This window comes from Bos grunniens, chromosome 22 (genome assembly GCF_055505025.1).
Source record: "Bos grunniens cultivar Pamir isolate PY7600 chromosome 22, Bosgru_T2T1.0, whole genome shotgun sequence".
NCBI lineage: Eukaryota > Metazoa > Chordata > Mammalia > Artiodactyla > Bovidae > Bos > Bos grunniens.
Genome location: NC_141186.1, coordinates 12581752 through 12602174, shown reverse-complemented (window position 1 = coordinate 12602174; position 20423 = coordinate 12581752). Strand labels below are relative to the sequence as shown.

Sequence of the window (20423 nt, the reverse complement as noted above, 5' to 3'; positions counted from 1 at the left end):
CTGAATATTCATTAGAAGGACTGATGCTGAAGCTGAAGCTGCAATACTTTGGCCACCTGATGTGAAGAGCCGACTCATTGGAAAAGACCCCAATGCTTGGAAAAACTGAAGGCCAAAGGAGAAGGGGACAGCAAAGGATGAGATGGTTAGATAGCATCACTGACTCAATGGACATGAATTTGAGTAAACTCCAGGAGATAGTGGAGGACAGAAGAGCCTGGCGTGCTGCAGTTCATGGGGTCACAAAAGGTTGGATTTGACTTAGTGATCAAACAACAACAACATTTTATGTCAACTCAGCTAGGACCAGAGAAAGCCAGTGTACAGTAAGATAGGAGAGCAAAGAGCCTGGGGAACAGTAACAGAACCAAGAGATGAGGAGAAGCAGAACCTCCTGAATATCCTGCAGGTCTTCATTCAGTCTGTGGTTCTATTCCATGAGAGTCAGTAGCTTCTCTTCCCTTGGATTCTGTATGACATTCCCATTCCTTACCAATAAAATCTCTTTCTCTTTTTTTTTGCTTATACAATATACTAGGGTTAGGATTTCCTTACTTGCAACCAAAATAATCTTCAATAATGCATATCAGAAAATGGAAGCAGTGAGCTAAGTGCTAAATATAGGTATAAGAAGTGAATAATAGGAGTTAGAGGATGGAGTAGTTTTTGCTGTGTGTTGCAGGAGATCTCATGAGCTGGACACTGAAGCCTTGCTCACAGCCTACATGTATGTAACCATTTGGCAAACCTTGTTGAGATGACAGAAGAATACACAGGAACCATCTTTTAGCAAGTTTTCAAGCCCAGCAGATGCTCTCGGAACCCATGCTACACTCCCTCAGACTACCTCCGATTTCAGCTAATATGTGGTGGACGGCTCCTGTGCTCTAACAGCATCCCACCTCAGTGGTCTCTCTTGCTTCTTTTGGCTTTTCTGTCTCAGTGGTTTGCCACAGGAGCTCTCTCGGCCCATGAGCAAGCATAACCCAGAGACTGGAGGTCAGAGAGAAATTAACCTCAACAGAGACTGGAGGATCTACTTCCAAGATGGCTTACTCTCATGGCTGATAAGTTCGTGCCGGTTATTGGCAAGACACCTCAGTTCCTTCCCATGTGGAGTCTCCACAGGGCTGATTGAGTGTCTTCACAGCACGGTGGCTGTTGGCTCCCTGCAGAGGAGCAGTCCAAGAGACCAGGGAGAAGCCGCATTACCTTATGTGATTGAGACTCAGAAATTACACACTGTCACTTCTGCAATATCGTGTTGGTTATACCTGTTCAATTTGGGATAGGACCACGTAAGAATGTGAATATCAGAGGTAAGGGTCACTGAAGCCATTTTGGAGGCTGATTATCATAATGTCCCTGTGGGCAACCCTCAGCCTCTAAGGGATATAAGCCAGAGGACAAATGCCCAGCTTCATAATTCTCAAATAAATTCTGCATTTCCTCAGAAACTCCTGAGAGAGGCTGAGCCTCCAATCTGCCATATCAGCTGAAGTGTACACCCTTTATTGGCTTTTCCTCCTTCTTAGCCTTCCATTTCTCTTTCCTTCATGCATGTTTCCTGTGATCCACCTCCCAAACAAACTCTTTCACTGAAGGACTTGTCTAATGCTTTTGGAGGAACTAAAACAAACTAAAACACAAAGGTAGTATCTAAAATAATCTTGAAATGGTGTGGAGCCAATCACAAAGGTGATGTACTGTGCTATTGGAATATTGATGACTAATCATGTAGAGGAGGCTCACAGAGAGATGGCACGGTCATGAAAACTTCATGGAAGCAGCAGGAATTGAGAAATGGAGGGACTGGGGAAAGGGGCAGGAAGAAAGGCAAGAGGAGGGCAGCTTTAGCAATACTCTGGGTGAGGCAGGGGGCAAAGAAGAGGGATGTGGCTGGAGCAGGAGTAGTCAGTACATGGGGCAGTCTCCCAGGAAGGGGCAGGGGCAGACTGTTCATTGGGAAGGCCATTACAACAGTCCAGTGAGAGGTTAGAAGGGCTTTACCTCTGAGAATGAAGGCTAGAAAGGAAGAGCAAGATCGTACAGAGCCAGACACATCAGAGCCAGATTGATAGGACTGAGGAGCCTGTATTGGGTTTCAGAAAGGACTGTGAGGTTAGTAGTTCTCTTATTCATTTGCAAATAATTATTAAGCACCTAGTAAATATATACAGTTTTAAGAATATGGCCATAACAGTGAATAAGATCATGAAACTATGTCTTCAACAAGCGTGTTTTCTGTAGGGATATATCTGGGAATCTCCCTTAGGACCTTAAAGGTAAGTACATCCTTGGAAATGGATTCTGGACTTCCTAAGATGTGTGTTCCCAGAATTAGTCACAACCAGTTCTCCTTGGTTTGCTCATTTTAAGTTTCCCCACAAAATATTCTGTTCCCTTTGACTGCTCTTACCTTCTGCTGTGCTGGACATCACACTCTCAGCATCACTCATTTACATGGATATCTTATTGTCAGTGAGATAGCAGTGGTGCATGTTAGGGAAACAAAGGATTTGGTGGTTATACATAAAATAATCAGAAGCATAAGACAGTGCCAGAGCTGTGCCTTTGGCTAAAACAAGTTCCTGTTCAAGCTTGGCAATATCGAAGTGGTGTGCAAGGCCATGCAAAGCATCCCTTCATCTCAGCCTCCCCCTCAGCTATCCCCATGGAACCACTTGAGATTCTCTACACAGTCTTATCTTTCCAGGCTGGTGTGACCTGGCTTATGCTTTTCCCGAAAAGCCCATCCTTACTTTCGCTAAATATTGAGTTCTTACTCATTTTCTGAGCTTCTGTTCAAATCCCACCTCTTCTTGGAAGCCTTCCCAGAATGAGTTACTCTCTGTTCTATGCTTTGAAGGCCTTTGTTTGCATCTTGCTTGCTGACCTTTGATGTTCCCATTCTTGTTTTGTAGTTCTTTGAACACATGAAGTCTCTTTCTCATAAAGAGACTGCAGACTGCTCAAGGGCCCACATCTCATTATAGTATTTCCAAGTACTCTGAAATAGTGGAGGTTCAATGTCATCTTTGCGAAATCAGCAGATGGGAGGCATGGTTGCTGCTAAAGCAGATGCACCATACTTGACCACTGATGCTGAAGTGGATCACCTTATCAGATGGTCGGACTGAAACTGGCAAGGTCTTGCTGCCTACTAGCACTTGAGGAAGGTGACGATGCTATATGGTTCGAGGTATGCAAATGTGAGTGCTCTTGCATTGGCATCTCATGTTACAAGGAAGTGTGGGGTCTCAACCACTGGACCAACAGGGAAGTCCCTCTGCTCAATTTTTCAAATGCATGTATGTCTTCCCTAAGTTCCCCATAGGGAAGGTGAGTCTGGGGGAAGTCCTGAATGCAAGCCGCATGCTGCTTGGGCGGCCTGTGTTTGTGCAGTACTCTTAGTCAATTAAGTCCTTACCCCTGGAATAATTTTCACTTCCTTGGAGATGGAGCTAGAAAGATTCTTTGAAACTTCAGAGTGGGAAGTCTGAATCTGACTTAATAGCTTAGGAAAATAATATTTGCAAAGAGTTTATATTAAAAAGGCCAGGGCCTCTTAAGATAATGGATTTACAGGCCTCCTTTACCTCTTCAAATGCACACATTTCTGTCCATGTAAAAAATGCTCATTAACTCTGAGCGCTTCTTATTCTTTGATCTTCTCTTACTCTGAGAGTCACCCTAAAATCAGACAAGGGTTTAAAACGGTCATATACACTGTGCCGGGCCTGGTGCTAATCTCATCCCACATGTGCAATTTCATCCTCTCCATGGGGTCTAGGTGTTGAGGCAGTAGGGGGAGAAAAACAACCAGGACTGTTCTCTCTTAAATTAAGATATTATATCTAGTGTTTGCAGAGTGTTTTCACAGATACAATCACATTTGCTTCCTGAGGCTAAGAAGATTTGGAAGATTATCCCATTTTATAGGGAGAAAATAAGGACTCAGAGCAATTGAGTGATCTGTCCAATATCACACAGCTTTGAATAGTAGAGCCTAGTTCTTCTGACCAGAATTCAGTGCCTCTTCTCGCAGGATGAAAAATCTGCCTATGATTCCAATCCAACACTCCTTTAAACAATTGCTTCCTACCTCCTGCTTCCTTGTAAACACTCATATTGTGTCCTTAACCTCAGTTCACCATCAGCTGGCCTCTGATAGGTAACAACGGCTGAAAATAGCTTATGGTATGACACTGCCCAGCAGGATTTCATTTTCCCCTAAGAATTAACAAAACAGAAACCTACATAGGAGAGTTTGAGTTTGGTGACAGGTCCATTGTGGAGTTGCTTTGGTGGCCAAGGGGTCTTATTGGTGTCCCTTATGATAAATACATAAGCAAGCATGTATTTTCATAGTTCTGAACCCCGGTGTTGATGGCGCAAGAGAAGAGAAAGTTGGAGGAGCTGAATGGGTGCCCTGTGAACAGTTTCACATTGTGGACCTTGGTAGGTTCTGGGGGATGAGACCCTACGGCCCCAAGTTAGCTGACCTTCAAGCTAAGCTGAATGCAGAAGCAGCATGGCTTTTCAGATAGAGTTTTCTATATTTTCTCACCCACTTGGATGAGGCCAAAGGAAAAAAAAACAACCTGTTTCTTTATTAATGATGCTTTCTGCAGAGTTAGATTAAGCACTGATTAAAGGCAGATGCTTCCAAAGTATAAATGTAAGTATCATCTCAGTCACTTCTCCGGTTACAGGGTTTCCTACACAATTCTTTAAAATCACTTTGGCTCACTTCCCATTCGCCTTCCTCTATGCTCTCCACCCAGCTTTGGAGCCGCCCCTCCCAGAAGGGCTTCAACTGTCAGGAGCAGAAGCTTGGACTCTGTGAGAGACTTGCTCTGTGGAGAGCTTCAAGAGGTGCCACGGGAGCTGCTGCCTGGAGCTGCCTTACCAGGAGGAAGGTAAGTCTTCCGGGCTGGGAGCAGCCCTGTTCTTCTGTCCTTTCAAGGCTGGACCTGCCACTATGGAACTTGCTGATTTTTTTTCATCAGGGTGAAGTACGGGTCTTCTGTAACATTTTCCTGCTCAAATCAGAGGCAGAGACCAGGTACCAGGATACATGGCTTAGGTAATAGGGTCCATCAGGTGATTCTCCTCCTTTCAAGTGCTCTGAGAGGGCATGGGGATAGAAGATGGTCAGCTGGCTGGCCTGGTAGGTGCTTGCAACCCTGGACTTTGAGTCAGAAACTGGGCTTTTCTAGAAATGATGTGTTCAAGTCTTGGTCTCCATCTGAGGCTATGGTGCAAATCCTCCAAACATTTTCTGAATTCCCTGTGGCCAGTTAACTTAATCAGAAATTGATATACATGAGGGTGTTTTTGTTTTGTTTTTTTAGAAGAGCTAGCACCTAGCTTGGGATTGGCTTTGGACGGAGATCAAATTGTGTTAAAGTCTGTACATGTTTGCTTTCTTTCTGATTTTCTTATGGGATCTATGAAGGAGGAAGAGTATGTATATATTCTTGTAGCCCACATTAATGAATATGACTTATGCATCACCAAAGTTGGAACTTGTTATGGGGACCACCACCCAAAATGGATGAAAGGGCATCCTGTAGAGTATAGTCACCACTGGACTCTCTGGCTTGGGTGAGTGGGAGGGTGTCATGGTGGGGCCCGTGGGATGCCTGTGGGAGTGACATGTGAATGGTAGCAGTGAGGCTGATGTTCAGGGAAGAATGCCACACACAGTGAGGGTGCCATCCACCCAGCCCAGCTGGAAGCTGTGTGCCTTTTTCCTCCTGACTTCCTTCTGTCACCTTCTTGGACTGTCTTAGCTTAGGTATAACAATGTAGGCGGATAGGTGGAATTGCATGAATTGAGATTCTCCAGCACTTACAGGATCATAGGCAAGTATTTCCATTTCTCTAAGTCCTGTTTTCTTTTGTAAAATGTGGATGGTATAAAAGTATCTACCCTGTAGCTCTCTTGGGAAATTATGAGAGATAATCTATTTAAAGTGTTTGACAGTGCTTAGCCCATGGCTCAGACTCTTATTAACCTCAGGGTGGACCTTTGGCATTTTAAATTGTGTGGACCAGATCCATGGCAAAAGGTTCTGGTTGTACAGCTGCAATCCTTTTGTGACTTCCTCTTACTGGTTAGGGAAAAGTGTGAGGGTCGAGCTCCTAGACAAAACTAGCAAGAAACACTAGTTAAAGGAAGATGTAAGGTTAAAATCTCTGCCTCTTAAGAGAGGGATTCAGCTTAATTCCAGATGAATATTTCTTTTCAGAAATCCCCCAAGGATAATATTTATCTCATTAGATTGCTCTGAGGATTAAATGAGATAATAATTTTGCCTGGAACAAGATAGACATCATTATATGACATCTATCATTGTGAAAATGTTTGAAATGTCATGTTAATTGAAAAATTCACAGAGTGAAATGGCATATGTATCCCAATGAGCGCTATGTAAATATATTCATAAGAAGACTACAGAAAAGAAATCCCTCCCAAATGTTAAAACTTGCATGTGGTCAGTAGCTTTGGTTTGTGAGTGATCATTTCCTTGTTTTCTAAATTTTCTTTAATGGATGATTCTATCAGCCCAAGCCCTGGCAGGAAACAGATAGCACATTCAAACTGGGCATTTTGAGGATGTTTTATTGAAGAGACATTTTATAAAAGTTCAGGCAGAGTTACAGTAACAGAAACAAGTTAGAGTGCTGTTCTCAGGTGTGTTGAGAATGGGGTGACATTATATTCCACGTCTGAAGGGGAAGGGGAATGTACTATAGAACCGGAAGTGAAGCTGTGTGGATAGAACCAGAAGGGAAGCTGACAGGAACTGTGCTGCGTGCTGCCATCAGGGAGAGAGTTGGGAAAGAAATCCCTGCCTCCATTCTCCACTGTTCTCTGGGTCTCTCACTGGTGCCTCCCACTGGCCAAGCTCAACCAGAAGCCAGAGTTCAAGGGACCCCAGTGAGGGGGCTCCAGATAGATCAGCTCATGGGCATTGAGTAGGGTGGGAAAGGATGGGGAGAGACCTGTAGAGCAAATTAAGATGGCCAGCACAGTAAGATTATGTAGCTGTTGTAATTATAGGTAAAATCATAAACAAGAAAGAAAAGCCTTTTGCTATCCTCAGTGCTTTCACACCATACTCTTCTGACTTCTAGCCTTCATAACTGTGCCTTCCTCCAGGCTCCCAAAGCCCCTGGTGCAGCTGCACTCATTGTATGGCTTCATCCTTCGTGCTTGACTTGCTTGATTCCCCACACCATTGTAAGACCCTGGAGGCTGGTAAGACCCAGCACATGAGTGAACGAACGATTGGAATTCAGATCTAAATAACTCTATAAAGCTATAGATTTGAATTAAGGTCTGGAGCTACTTAACAGAGAGTGGATTCCTGATGAATTTAGGGTCTCTGCTCACAGAAGTGAGGCCTTAGCCCTCCTTCCTAGGTGAGTGTTTGTTTTTTATTTGGTGGCAGTGGGCCCATGAGCCTGTTGAGCCCAGACAGGCCCTCAGAGGCCCTGACAAATGGCTCCCCACCTCGCTGGCCAGTTTAGCCTATCACCTGATGGGGGTCTGGCAGAGCATTCTCATGGGCCTCCCAGTCACCAGGATTGCCTTGGGTCAAATCATAATTCACATGGTCTCCTGGTTTAGGACTGTAAATTGAGATTAAGCTTGCTTCCTTTCTGACTCTAGGAGATTTAGAGCCTGTCTTTATACCTGATACTTTAACTCTCTGTTTTGAATTAGAGAATGTTTTGAGCCCTTGAAGAATTTTTGCAATCTTTTTTCAATCCTATGAAAGTCACATACATGCATATAACTCAAATAGCTCCAAAGGAGGAAATGTTGGGAAGGATAGAACATGAAAAATAAAATGTTTCCACCTTAACCAATATATCTAGTCTACTTTTAACCATTTCAGTTTTTCAGTCTTCTGGTCACTTAACTCTAAATAATTCTCTTATATGTCTGTTTCTTGATTTATCAAGTTTAAGTAAAAATTATTGAATTGTGACTGTGTGTAATGAAGGATGACTTCCTTGGTGGCTCAGACGGTGATGAAGGATTTAACTCCTTACAGTAATCCTTCTGCCTTTCTCATGATTTCTTCCAGTTTTTGTTCCCTGTATTTCTAATTTGGTTTTGCACTTAATTACCTGTGTAATTTTAAGGGATAAACTTGTACTGCTTGATGCGTTGACCTTCCATAGAATGTCGTATTTCTCTTAAGTGTTTAGGATGAGGAAGTTGGTGCCTCTGAACTTCCCTTCATCTTTTCTCTCCAACTTCAGCTTGTAACAGTATTTTATAACATTTATAACATTTTGAAGTCTATCCTGTAATTATAATTAATTTTTCTTTATGTATCAGATGATTGTTAAAAATAAAAACCTAATATATAACCTTCATGATATAGTGATTTTTATAGCTATAAGTCTCTAAAACCAAGTACTATATTTGGACCCTTAAAGAAGGGGTGGACTCTGAAAGCACTGACCTTCTGCTGCGTGAAGGAGAATGTTCTAAGTGTCAGGTCACATGGACTCTCTTTTTTCCCTATTCTTATAATCTGTTGGCTGCTCAGATCATTTAGTTGGCCTCATGTGTAAAACATGACTTTTTGAAGAACATTTTATTTTCATGAAATTTCTAATTATCTTTCTTTTCTTACTTATTAATAAGCCAGTTTCTTAATCATATATTTTTGTTAGAGAGAATTTACTTATTTATTTATTTTTTAAATATAAATTTATTTATTTTAATTGGAGGTTAATTACAATATTGTATTCGTTCTGCCACACATCGACATGAATCTGCCACAGGTATACACGTGTTCCCCGTCCCCTCCCCATACCATCCCTCTTGGACTTTATTCTTGAAGACTTTTTCTTATGGTGTTCTGATTTCTGATTCTTGCTGGATAAAGACCATTGAGGTGCAGATATCCTGGAATAGTTTTATTGCACTCTTGGGTTGGGTACAGTATATCTTGGAGCCCATGCAGCCTCCATTTTTTGATTCTTTTTTTGCTGTTTGGGAGCATATACTCAACTTTTTTGGTAACGAATCATTTAATGTTAGAAAAATTTGCCTCCCCACTTGAGTATTAATGAGGCTTAGGAAAAAATTGCACTTAGCTAATTTAATTCTTTGTGGGCGCCCCTGGTTGCTCAGATGGTAAAGAATCTGCCCGCAATGCAGGAGGCCCAAGTTTGATCCCTGGGTCAGGAAGATCCTCTGGAGAAGGAAATGGCAACCCACTCCAGTATTCTTGCCTGGGAAATCCCATGGACAGAGGAGCCTGGAGGGCTGCAGTCCACAGAGTTGGACACTACTGAGCAACTAACATACACACAAATTAATTCTTCAATGAATTTTCCATGCAATGAAATTATTTTCTGTACAGAAATTTTCAGAATTAAATATTTTTGTGTTTGAATATTTCCAAATTGTATCATTTATAATTTGTGCCATATTTATTTTACTAATTCATTACCTTAATTAATTTTGCATGTGCAGCCTCTGTTTCTACAGTCCAGTTTTCCTGAGTCTACTTCTGTTAAAGAGTATTTGATTCTTCCATTAATTTTTTTCAGTTAATAAGAAAATTTTACTGCATGTGGTTTTATTTTATCAGATTTGAGTTGATAATTTTTATAAACTCTTCTTTTTTCCTGGGTCAATTTTTGTGGTTTTCAGTGTTACCTTTTTTTTTTCCTTCTTTAGACAGTTTATTTTAGTTGTTGTTATTTAAAAGAAGAATGCCAAAATAATTGTGGCTTAAGATTTGAATCTAAAACTTGTGTTGAACAGCTCTTGAATACATGTCATTATATCCAGGTTATTATCCAAAGCTCATGAGAAATTATCCTCTATAGATGCAAATGCTAATTTATACCTATTTATTATTGTTAGTCAGAAAATTCTTCTGATTACATTTTCCCTAATGGTTTCATACTTCCCCCCTCCTCCCAGTGTTACCTTTAAGATGTAGTTCTTTAGTTATTACATCGTCTATAACAAATTTTGATGTGTGCAGTTTCAGGGGGTTGTCAGTTTCATTTGTGTTGTTTATTTTTATAAAGTCTTTTTTACTCAAGAACCCAACCAAGATACCTCAGGGTCAGAACAGCAGGATCAGAGTGTCCATTTTCTTTTTTAATAGTCTCATTATTATGTCAAGAGCCCTCCACTGTATTTCTTGCTGCAACTTAGCATAAAGTCTAGTTTTTGCCATCAAGGGTCTTTACCTGGCTCAACCATTTTATAGGATCAACTAACATTCATATGCTATTTACAGCAAAGAACTTTATGCTTGTCTTAAATGTCTTTTATGAGCTCTAGAGCCAAACTCAGTAGAGTATCATATGCTTACTTCATTTGTATAAATTTGACTATACACGTTTATGAGAGAGAAGAGAGGGGAGAAATAGAAGGGGAGAGGCATGGAGGGAAGGGGAGAGAAGAGAGAGTAATTTAAATAGTGTAGCCAGTTCCATCATCTGGGCACATCTATTATGAGCTTGACCCTGAATGAGTGGAGGACAGAATCCTCTGAATCTATGGTCCCAGGTTTGGTTTCTGTTGAAATACAGCTCACACCTTGTGAATATTACATTACCCTTAGTGTGTTTAAAGACATTTTTTTGTTGCCTTTATTATGACTCTTAAACACAATCCAGCTACTTTCTTCACTGAAGAAAGAGTGACTGGTTCTGGCACTGGAAGAAAACTGGCAGTACTGAATGTGTTGACAAATGAATTGAGATGCCTCTTCAATATGGTACCTCCCTAAGGGACTTTCAAGGGAAATTTTGACCATGTTTTTAGGGTTTTTTTTTTTAATTATTATTTTAAATGTGCTGTTTTCAGAGCCTAATGTGTATAAGCTGTGATTTTCTTGTACTGAAGTGCTTCTTGATTCTCTCTGCTTGCAGGTCCTGTCGATAGCTTCAACTCCATGTGTTTTAAACTGAATCTGTTCACCCATAGCTTTCTCCTTCCCTAGTGCTCTCTATGTGAGTGAGTGGCACTGTTAACCCACTTGCCCAATCCAGGAGCCTTGGCTCCTTCCTATCACTCAAATCCACCTGTTTCTTAAATGACTCTCAAATCCATCTACTCCATTAGGTCATCCTCAGTGGTTATGACCCGTTGAAACAGTTTCTAAGCTCACTTCTCCTCTTCTAGCCTTCTCAACTCCTTCATCCCCTTATCCCAAATCTATCCATTCTCACCAGTAAGAGGGATATTAAAAAATGATAGTGTTTCTCCTCTGTAATAGTAATAACTCAAATGTTAGCAACTCCCCCCTACCCTCAGGGTGAAGTTCATGATCTTTACTAAGTATTATAGGCCCCCACACGCTCTCTGATGCTGACTGACCATCATGCTCCACAAAAATCTCCATTCTGGGCAAACAAGACCTGTTGATGGATAATGTGCTTTTTCAACCAAGTGTCTTTGTTCATGCTCTTTCCTCTCCCTGCAACACTCTGATGTCCCTTATTTTCTTCTCTGAGACTTACATCTCCTTCAGGTCTCAACTAAGACATTAAAGCTTTGGTAACCCATCGCTGATTCGGCAAAGCTGCTTAGATACTCTCCTCTATTCCTTTCCTAGAGTAGCATTTATCTTACTCTGTTATAATTTCATGTCTTTTATCTGTCTTCTCCACTACAGCAGGGCAGCATAACTGTAGTGCCGGGAGGAGCAATGGAGGTTTTTTTCACCATTAATACCTAGCACTGTGCCTGGAACAGGCACTGAACACATGGTTGTTCAATGAAGACACCAGTCCTATGTCAGACTCCCATTGTAATTCCCTGGAGGGGTGTGAGAATTAGTCCTAGATTGTCATTCAGTAAATTAGAAAGGAAAAGGATGCTTGATATGGAGAATAAATGCATTCAACTGAAACAGTATTTTTTTTTTTTTTCTGAGTCTAGTTTTAAGCCTGAAGCTGTGGAGAAAGTCCTTATAGAAAGTGCTATCAGGGATAAGGGCTGGCAGAGCTATTATCCCATGATAGAGTGACCCTATTGGCTTTGGCAAACCCATTTTGCTTCCTTGGAGTCTTGCTTCTGCCTGGTCTGGATTTCAGAAATAAGGGAGCTGGCATAGAATCATAGATGATAGTATAAATGTTCATGCCCGTGTTTATGGTTCTTTTGTTTCCATCCCATCACATTTCAAGAACTTTTCTGACCAAAGGTGAAGAAAGACTCATGAACTCATAGTTTTGATTTTTACAACCCCCAGTTATGGCCCATTTGATTCCCTATTCCTTCCTCTCCTGTTCACATTGTGACCACTTGTCTACCATTAGTAGGTCCTATTTCAGTAGTTCAGCTGATTTAGTCTTATTGTCTTGCTTGGTGCTCAGTTTTACAGACTGAGCTGCTGCTTCTGCTCATTGATCTTGAACTCAGCTTCTCACCTGTTCCCAGGTCCTTCAGGAATGATGTTCTGCTTTGGTCTCACGTTTGCCCCAAATTCTTGGTATATTCACAATTATGGTCAACTTTTCTGATTTTCCACACAGCTAATGAGCTCCCCAGGTCCCCCCATCTCAGTCTCAACTCTGTAGACTCCATGGTTCTATCCATGTAAAGTAGAATCTCAGGGAAGAAATTAGAGTATAATCTCTACCTCCCAGATCTCTCTGAGAATCTATTTACTGCTTGTCTCTGTCCCAAGGGTGAAGATGGATGACAGGTGCTACCCAGTGATCTTTCCAGATGGGAGGAATTTCCGCCCCTTCACTCCTGACTCTTTGGCTGCAATCAAGAAGCGGATCGCCATCCAAAAGGAGAAAAATAAGTCCAAAGATCGGAAAGCAGCAGAACGCGAGCCTCGACCTCAACTTGACCTAAAGGTCTCCAGAAAGTTGCCCAAGCTTTATGGTGACATTCCCCGTGACCTGATAGCAAAGCCCCTAGAAGACTTGGACCCATTCTACCACAATCATAAGGTACCTCTGTGAGGAGACGGGAGTGTTATAACCACAAAGTATAACTGGCACTGCAAGGATCTCCTTGGGCTATAAAGAGGCCAGACCCCACTTCTCCTTTGCTATCACCCTGTCTTTGATTTCCAATCCTAAGAATGGCTTTCAGTACTAATTTATCTCTATAATAATGCATATCTTGGAGAAGATAAGGACTAGGAGCAGTAGAAGGGTAAAACGGTGTCAGGAAAGAACTGGACCAGCAGTCAGAAAGGTTGAATACAGACCATTTCAAGTGCTTGAATTTATAAGTTTGGGTAAATAATTTCACTAATTGTCACTTTTATAATCAGTAAAATGAGAACAACGCCTGCTTTCCCTTCATTACAGCATAGACATGCGATGGAGGCACTTTATAAACTGTAAAACATTATGCTGATATGAAGGATTAATACCACTGTCCATGAATGTCTGTTTCAGCAACTAAAGTTTACCTTGAGAAACTCTTAACCAGTAGGCTTTTTAGGTTATTAATATGAAGGTCAAAGCCCCAAACCAACACTTGACACATAAGAGGATCTCAATAAATAAAGTTTAAGAATATTGTAATCAAGTGGGCACATGCAGATTCTATGTAAACTCCATACGTGATAGTCTTGCTGTTTTATCTACCTAGATGTAGGGAAATTCTAATAAAAGTTTCTCAAAGAGGTTCCTGAATGAGGAAGTATGAGCTCAAGCTCTTCTGATGGCTGGTCAAAAACCCAGGGCAGTGAGGAAAGTCCTCTATAACCCATGAGAAACTGACTTCTCCAAAGGAAGATTGCCTGGTTTGTATGTCCTTGAACTGAACAGACTTGGGATTACCAGGCCAAATGAGGACTGTGTAATGGAGGAAAGTGTGGTATGAGTGGGAAGAACAAGAAAGGAGAAAGGAGATGAAAGAACAAAAAACACTTCATTATCTCTCCCTCTCCTAATGCTCCAGGATTCCAGGGGCTTCTTAGAGGCAGAGTCATTGGAGATAAGTTAACTCCAGGAGACCTCCTTCTGCCTCAAGTCTGGGTAGGGAACCCAGGAGGTAGGCAGCAGCTTGGTGTGTTATGGAGAATCCTGGGAGGACAGACTCTGTTCCAGCTGGGGTGGGTGTTCTAGGACCATCTCTTCTAAATCTGGGTCCTCCCTTTAAATCAGGAGACATGATACTTGTTCGGAGCTCTTACACCCACAGCCTCACATGCCAGTGCTCTCAGCACTCCTGTGAGCCATGGGTGGTGTCATTAGCACTTCACCTTACAGATGGGGAAACAAAGCTTTGATGGGGAAGTGGCTTACACCAGGTCAAGCAGCCCGTTAGTGGTGGAGCTGGGACTCAAACCCAAGGGTTCTTTCTGTAGTCACAGGTCACTTCTTATCTTTCAAAGCTTCCATTTTTGAAAGAGAAAAGAGTGGAGATGTGTCAGCAAGCAGACAGGAAATACCTATATTTTAAATCATTAAAACCTTGGGAAGTGTAGTTAAATACACCATTAGTTGAAATATTTAAAGCAGTCAGAGGAGGCATTAATAAAATATCTAGGTCAAAGGGCACAGAAATAGAGCCATAGCATGCCACATATTAATCTGGGTGACCCACCTCAGGAGAGGTTTACTCTCTGCCCTAAAATCATCTTTCTGTCCAGAGGAAGTACACGGAATCCCTAAAATGAGTCTTAGACTCCTGGGCTCATAGCTTTCAAGGAATCCTGTAGCCCATTTCATTTTGTTATGGAGTAAAAAGAAAGCATCCTAGTCCACATTCTCCCTGCTGCCAGATGGCCAGCAGACAAGTTCCACAACTCGGTGAAGGAAGCTGATGCTTGGCAGTGGCTGAAGTTCTGGTCCCTCAACCAAGGTGGCAGCTAACCTACTGTTTCTGTGCCTGGATGACAAGACCTGTTTTCCCTGTCTGAGAACATGCTGAATTACATGTCAAGGAGTACTTTCTGCAAGTCTGAAAAAAGCAGTGACATGGAAGACAGGAATGACCCTAGTTCTATGAAGGCTTTTATAACTAACAGCCTTGGGAACCGATAAGGGGACAGCAGATGACTGTTATATGGAAAGGGGATGGTTTGAAGGTTATGTTAGAAGCCTGTGAGTCATTGGTTTTGTCCAGAGGCAGCTTCATGCCCAGAGCCCAGGAAGAGATGCAAGGAGGAAGCAGGTGTTTTTCAGCAGGGCCCAACTGGACACTTTGGGTGAGAAGCGCACCAAATCTTTCCTGGATTTGGCATCCCTGGTTATACCCATGACAAGGCAGCAGAGACTCCAGTGAATGTTCAGTTCTACTTCTGTCTCTTCAAGTTCTCTTCTAATTCTCATCTCCATAAATAGTACAATACAAAGGGTTTTATTTGACCCAGTTATTACTCTTTATCTCTTTTTTGTTTGTTTGCAGGGCCCATGCACTTCATTTCTGTGGCTTCCAGAATATGTCACTGGGTGAAAAGTCCATAGCTCAACAGTTATTTTAGGCGTGAGGACTGACTTTCAACAGATCAGAGTCTTGGAGCCCTGAGAGAGACCTAAGCCACATGGGTGGGGGGGATCTACTGGCTTCCAAAGTGAAGTGTAAGCTGCTCAGAAAGTACCTCTGGCTTCAGAAGGTAACTCTCTAGTCAGAAGCTGCTGTCATAATATGACAAGCCATACCTCAACCTATGGTTCCACTGGATTTTCTCTAAGATGAACTCATGATAAATATTGTTTTGTCACTGCATATAATTCCTGTTGTGTGGTTTTTTGCCTTTTTTTTTTTTTTTGGCAGACATTTATGGTGTTGAACAAAAAGAGAACAATCTACCGCTTTAGCGCCAAACGTGCCTTGTTCATTTTGGGGCCTTTCAATTCAATCAGAAGTTTGGCCATTAGAATCTCAGTCCATTCATATCCTTTTGTTGCTTCTTTTACTAAGTCCAGGTCATGGGAAGCGTGCACAAGCTCGGGGGGTTCATGTGTCTGTTGAGTGGAAACAACCCATTCTTTCAACAAATACTGGCTGAGTGGCCCCACTGCATGACAGGCAGGGCTGTGCTGGGGCTGGCCCCCGTCTGGGACCCTGAGGCCTCGGAGGAGAGGAGAGGCTCAGCTGGGCTTTGGAGGCATCAAGAATGGCCTCCTGAAGAAAGGAACATCTAAGCTGAGACCCAGGTTGGCAACCTGTGTACTGAGTTTAACTGATAAATGAGTTGTGGTAGAACTACAGTATTTAAAGCTTTTTTGGAAACACTTTCTAGTGTTAAAAGTACAGATTTACAGGGGATGAGAAGAAACCTGGCAGTTTCAGATGGGAGGCGGGGGAGATGTGAAAAAGACAGGCGTGGGTTGGTAGACATAATGAAGTACTCAGGAAAATGGGAAGGAATATCTATTTAAGTTGGGTTCCCTAGAAGCAGAGCCTGAGATGGGATTCTTAATTAAGTGATTTAGTGGAGGAGTGCCGTCTGGAAAAGGAAAAAGGGAAACATCATAGAGCAAAAGGAGGAGCCAAACAAGAACAGGGCCTTAGCTGAGGCTACATCAGGCATCAGCCTGAGCCCACAGGGATCTTCAGAGCATGGGTTGTATCACAGAGCTGCCCCACCTGGAAGCCAGACGGCGAGTTTTTGCAAGTCTGTGGGTCAGACGTGTGGCAAGGGCATGTAGCCTTGCAGGGTGAGAGGCTGCCATTCGAGGACAATTCTTCAAGAAAGGGGGCAGCTGTGGGTTGTTCCAGTCAACACTCACAAAAGACAGATGCTTCTGCAGAAAAAGGGTCCTGCAGGGACCCCTGCAGCCTCTACTACAATAACCGGTGACATGGGCCGTCCTGCAGTGCACCTGCCTTAACAGCCCCGCTCACATTGTTCAGCATGTTCATCATCTGTACTGTCATCATCAACTGCGTGTTCATGGCCTTGGCTCATCAGAAGAGCAGCATTGACGTGAAAACTGACCATGCTGAGTAAGTATTTTTCCTGCACACATTTATCCTATGTTTTTAAGCAAATAGACCTTAAAGAATCATGATTATATCAGAGTTTGGCTATGGAGAGAAGAAAAAGTCACCCATAATCTTAGATCCCCAACACCAACGCTGGCAGAGTCAGTTTCATTTTGAAACTTTCTCAGAATAGAGTCTTAGAAATGGGTTTACTAGCTGGACATCCATCACCCTGACTGGATACCCTAACTATGGTTGAATTGACAGTGACACACCCAAGTGGGCCTGATTTGCCTGGAGGGTTGAAGTCTCCCTCTCATGGAGAACTCGAGCGCTGCTTCCTGCTGGGCATGGTTCTACTCCACAGCAGATGTCATTTTGGTCTGCATGTCCCACCATTGGCCAGGCTTCTGCTAGAAAAGAGAGAATGGTAGGGTGAGAGGTGGAAGGCCAGATGGCTAGACAGAAATTGAAGTCAGAGGTGGCTGTCTCATTTGTTTGAGATCTGGATGAAAACTTGCAGAATCCTGCTGCTGCTGCTGCTGCTGCTGTAAGTCGCTTCAGTCGTGTCCGACTCACAGGCTCCCCCGTCCCTGGGATTCTCCAGGCAAGAACACTGGAGTGGGTTGCCATTTCCTTCTCCAATGCATCAAAGTGAAAAGTGAAAGTGAAGTCGCTCAGTCGTGTCCGACTCTTAGCGACCCCATGGACTGCAGCCCACCAGGCTCCTCCATCCATCGGATTTTCCAGGCAAGAGTACTGGAGTGGGATGCCATTGCCTTCTCCGTGCAGAATCCTACACATCTGCAATTACAGCCTTTTTTTAAAAAAGACCCATAATTTTTATAAATTATACCTGAGTTTAAAAGATGGTATCTCAGGGCACACAGTAATTATGCTTCTGTGTTTATTTGTCACCTGAAAGGTGAGCAGTTTAGGAAAAAGCTGAAGCAGGAAGTAGTTCTTTCCCAAGGCAGCCTCATGACCATTTCTGCTCTTGTAACTAGCTGCTTTAGGATTTTTCAAGTTCCTAAGACCTTAGTTCTTTAGCTTTGAAGGCTAACAATGACTGGGTATTCTACCAGAAAATGTCCACTTTTAATCTGAACCAGCAGATTGTTCAAATGAATTGTTTCTGTCCCAGATGTGGGACCAGTATGTGTATGGTGTGTGTGTGCACACCAACCAAGCACTTTTTATTGGAATTATAACAAGAGAAATAGGATATTATCTTTTGGAGGAGGAGGAAGGAGAAGAAGGGAAATAAATGAGAAGACAGAACATGATGAAGGACTAAAGGAATAAAATGGAAATAGTTTTCTTTTTTTTAATTGTGATAAAATACATATTACCATAAATTTGCCATTTTAATCACTTTTAGGTGTACAGATCTGTGGTATTAAGTACATTCACACAGTTGTGCAACGATTACCACTCTCCGTCTCCACAACTATTTTTCATCTTGCAAAACTGAAACTGTACTCATTACATAATAACTCCTCATTCTGCCTTCCCCTCCAGGTTTCCCTGGAAACCACCATTATACTTCATGTCTCTATGTATTTGATTACTCTAGGTGCTTCATATAAAGGAATCATTTAACCTTTGTCTTTTTAAACTAGCTTATCTTCCTTAGTATATGACCTCAGGGTTCATCCATATTGCTGCATGTGACAGGATTTCTTTCCAAGACTCAGTAATATTTTATAGTATGTGTGTACCACATTTTATTAATTTGTTCATCTGTCAGTGAACATTTGGGTTGCTTCTACCTCTCGGCTATTGTGAATACTGCTGCTATTAACATGGTTGTGCAAGTATCTCTTCAAGACTCTGCTCTCAGTTATTTTGTATATATACCTAGAAGTGCAATTGCCAAATCATATGGTAATTCTAATCTTTTGAAGGTTCTTCATGCTAAATATTTGGTGATTTCACTATTTTATAATCCCACCACTAGTGCACAAGAGTTTTAATCTTGCCACATCCTCACCTACACTTACTTTCTATTTTTTTTTAAAAGTGGCTATTCTAGTGAGTATGAGTGATATCTCATTGTGGTTTTGATTTGCATTTTTCTGATGATTGGTGATACTGAACATCTTTTCATAGGCTGGTTGGCAATTGGTATATAATCTTTGAAGAAATGTTCATTCAAGTCATTTGGCCATTTTAAAGCTGGATTATTTAATTTTTTTGTTGTTGACTTTGTAGGAGTTCTTTATGTAGTTCAAATATTAACTTCTCATCAGATTAATGATTTGCAAATATTACCTTCTAGGACTCTTATAGTTTCAGGTCTTACATTTAGCTTTAATCCATTTTGAGTTTAATTTTTGTACATGATGTAAAGGTCCAACTTCATTCTTTTAAATGTGGATATCTAGCTGTCCCAATACCATTTGTTGAAAAGACTGTCCATGCTGGCTGAAACTTTTCTCAAGAAAATGGCTATGAAGCTAGTGATTTAAAAACAGCTTTGCAACTTTATTCATGGACCTGTTTATCAGAAATCCCAAATATCAGAACTTGCTTGAGGACCTTGCCTTTCTGAACTCTGATTTGCTAAGACCGTAGTGTTAAATGTCACATTAAAATGGAATCAAACCTCATGAAGGTCAGATCAGATAGAGGGGCTCTCTGTGTTTCACATCACTTATCATATTTCTTCTTCTGGATGATTTGCTTTGTAGGTATGTCTTCCTTGGGATTTATTTATTTGAAGCATTAGTTAAAATATTGGCAAGAGGTTTTATTCTGGATGAGTTTTCTTTCCTGCGAGATCCGTGGAACTGGCTGGACTCCATTGTCATTGCAACAGCGTAAGAATGTTAAGATTTTTGCTGAAGAGACTAGGGGTGGGAAAGAAGCCCTTTGGCTTCCATCTGGGTTCTTTGTGGATCCACATGAGTGGCTGAGTACAGCCAAGTAAAACCTAGAACCCTTGAGTGCGGTGTTGGTTGGCACTGAACTGCACCATGTAGCCAACTGGCCAGAGGACTTCACACACACAAATCCACTTCATCCTTTCTATCTGTTCCCCCCCCACCCCCCAACCAGGGACTGAATCTGGGCCATGGCAGTGAGAGTGCTGAGTCGTAACCACTGGACTGCCAGGGAATCCCCCACAAATCCATTTCTGGTCAAATACTCATGGTCTTACTTTTTCAGCCATTTACTCACCAAACACTGACCTGTTATGGGGCCAGGCTCTGTGGACCCAGGGTTGTGATAATGAGAAAACCATCATTCATGATTCTCACTCTGTTAGCAGTTCAGAGGGGATGTGAAGCATTTGTGTGTGTGCTTAGTCGCTCAGTCGTGTCCGACTCTTTGAGACCCCATGGACTGTAGCCCTCTAGGCTCCTCTGTCCATGGGATTCTCCAGGCAAGAATACTGGAGTGGGTAGCCTTTCCCTTCTTTGGGTGATCTTCCTGACTCAGGGATCAAACCCAGGTCTCCTGCCTTGCAGGCGGATTCTTTATCATCTGAGCCACTAGGGAAGCCCAGTGAAGC

At 42.2% G+C, this 20423-nt stretch overlaps 1 protein-coding gene across 2 annotated transcripts in view; it reads left to right on the top strand.

Annotated features, from left to right (window-relative positions):
• The window catches only part of SCN11A (sodium voltage-gated channel alpha subunit 11), a 139377-nt gene that overhangs the window by 44918 nt on the left and 74036 nt on the right, over window positions 1–20423 (top strand). The window contains exons 4-8 of one of the 2 annotated variants that reach the window (XM_086365978.1): window positions 4788–4922; window positions 12693–12966; window positions 15752–15870; window positions 16826–16927; window positions 19600–19728. In XM_086365978.1, the coding sequence (XP_086222104.1) occupies window positions 4788–4922; window positions 12693–12966; window positions 15752–15870; window positions 16826–16927; window positions 19600–19728 (759 nt within the window). Of the gene's footprint in view, window positions 1–4787; window positions 4923–12692; window positions 12967–15751; window positions 16928–19599; window positions 19729–20423 lie in introns of those variants that run through there. The other variant, XR_015150939.1, reaches the window with a different exon arrangement.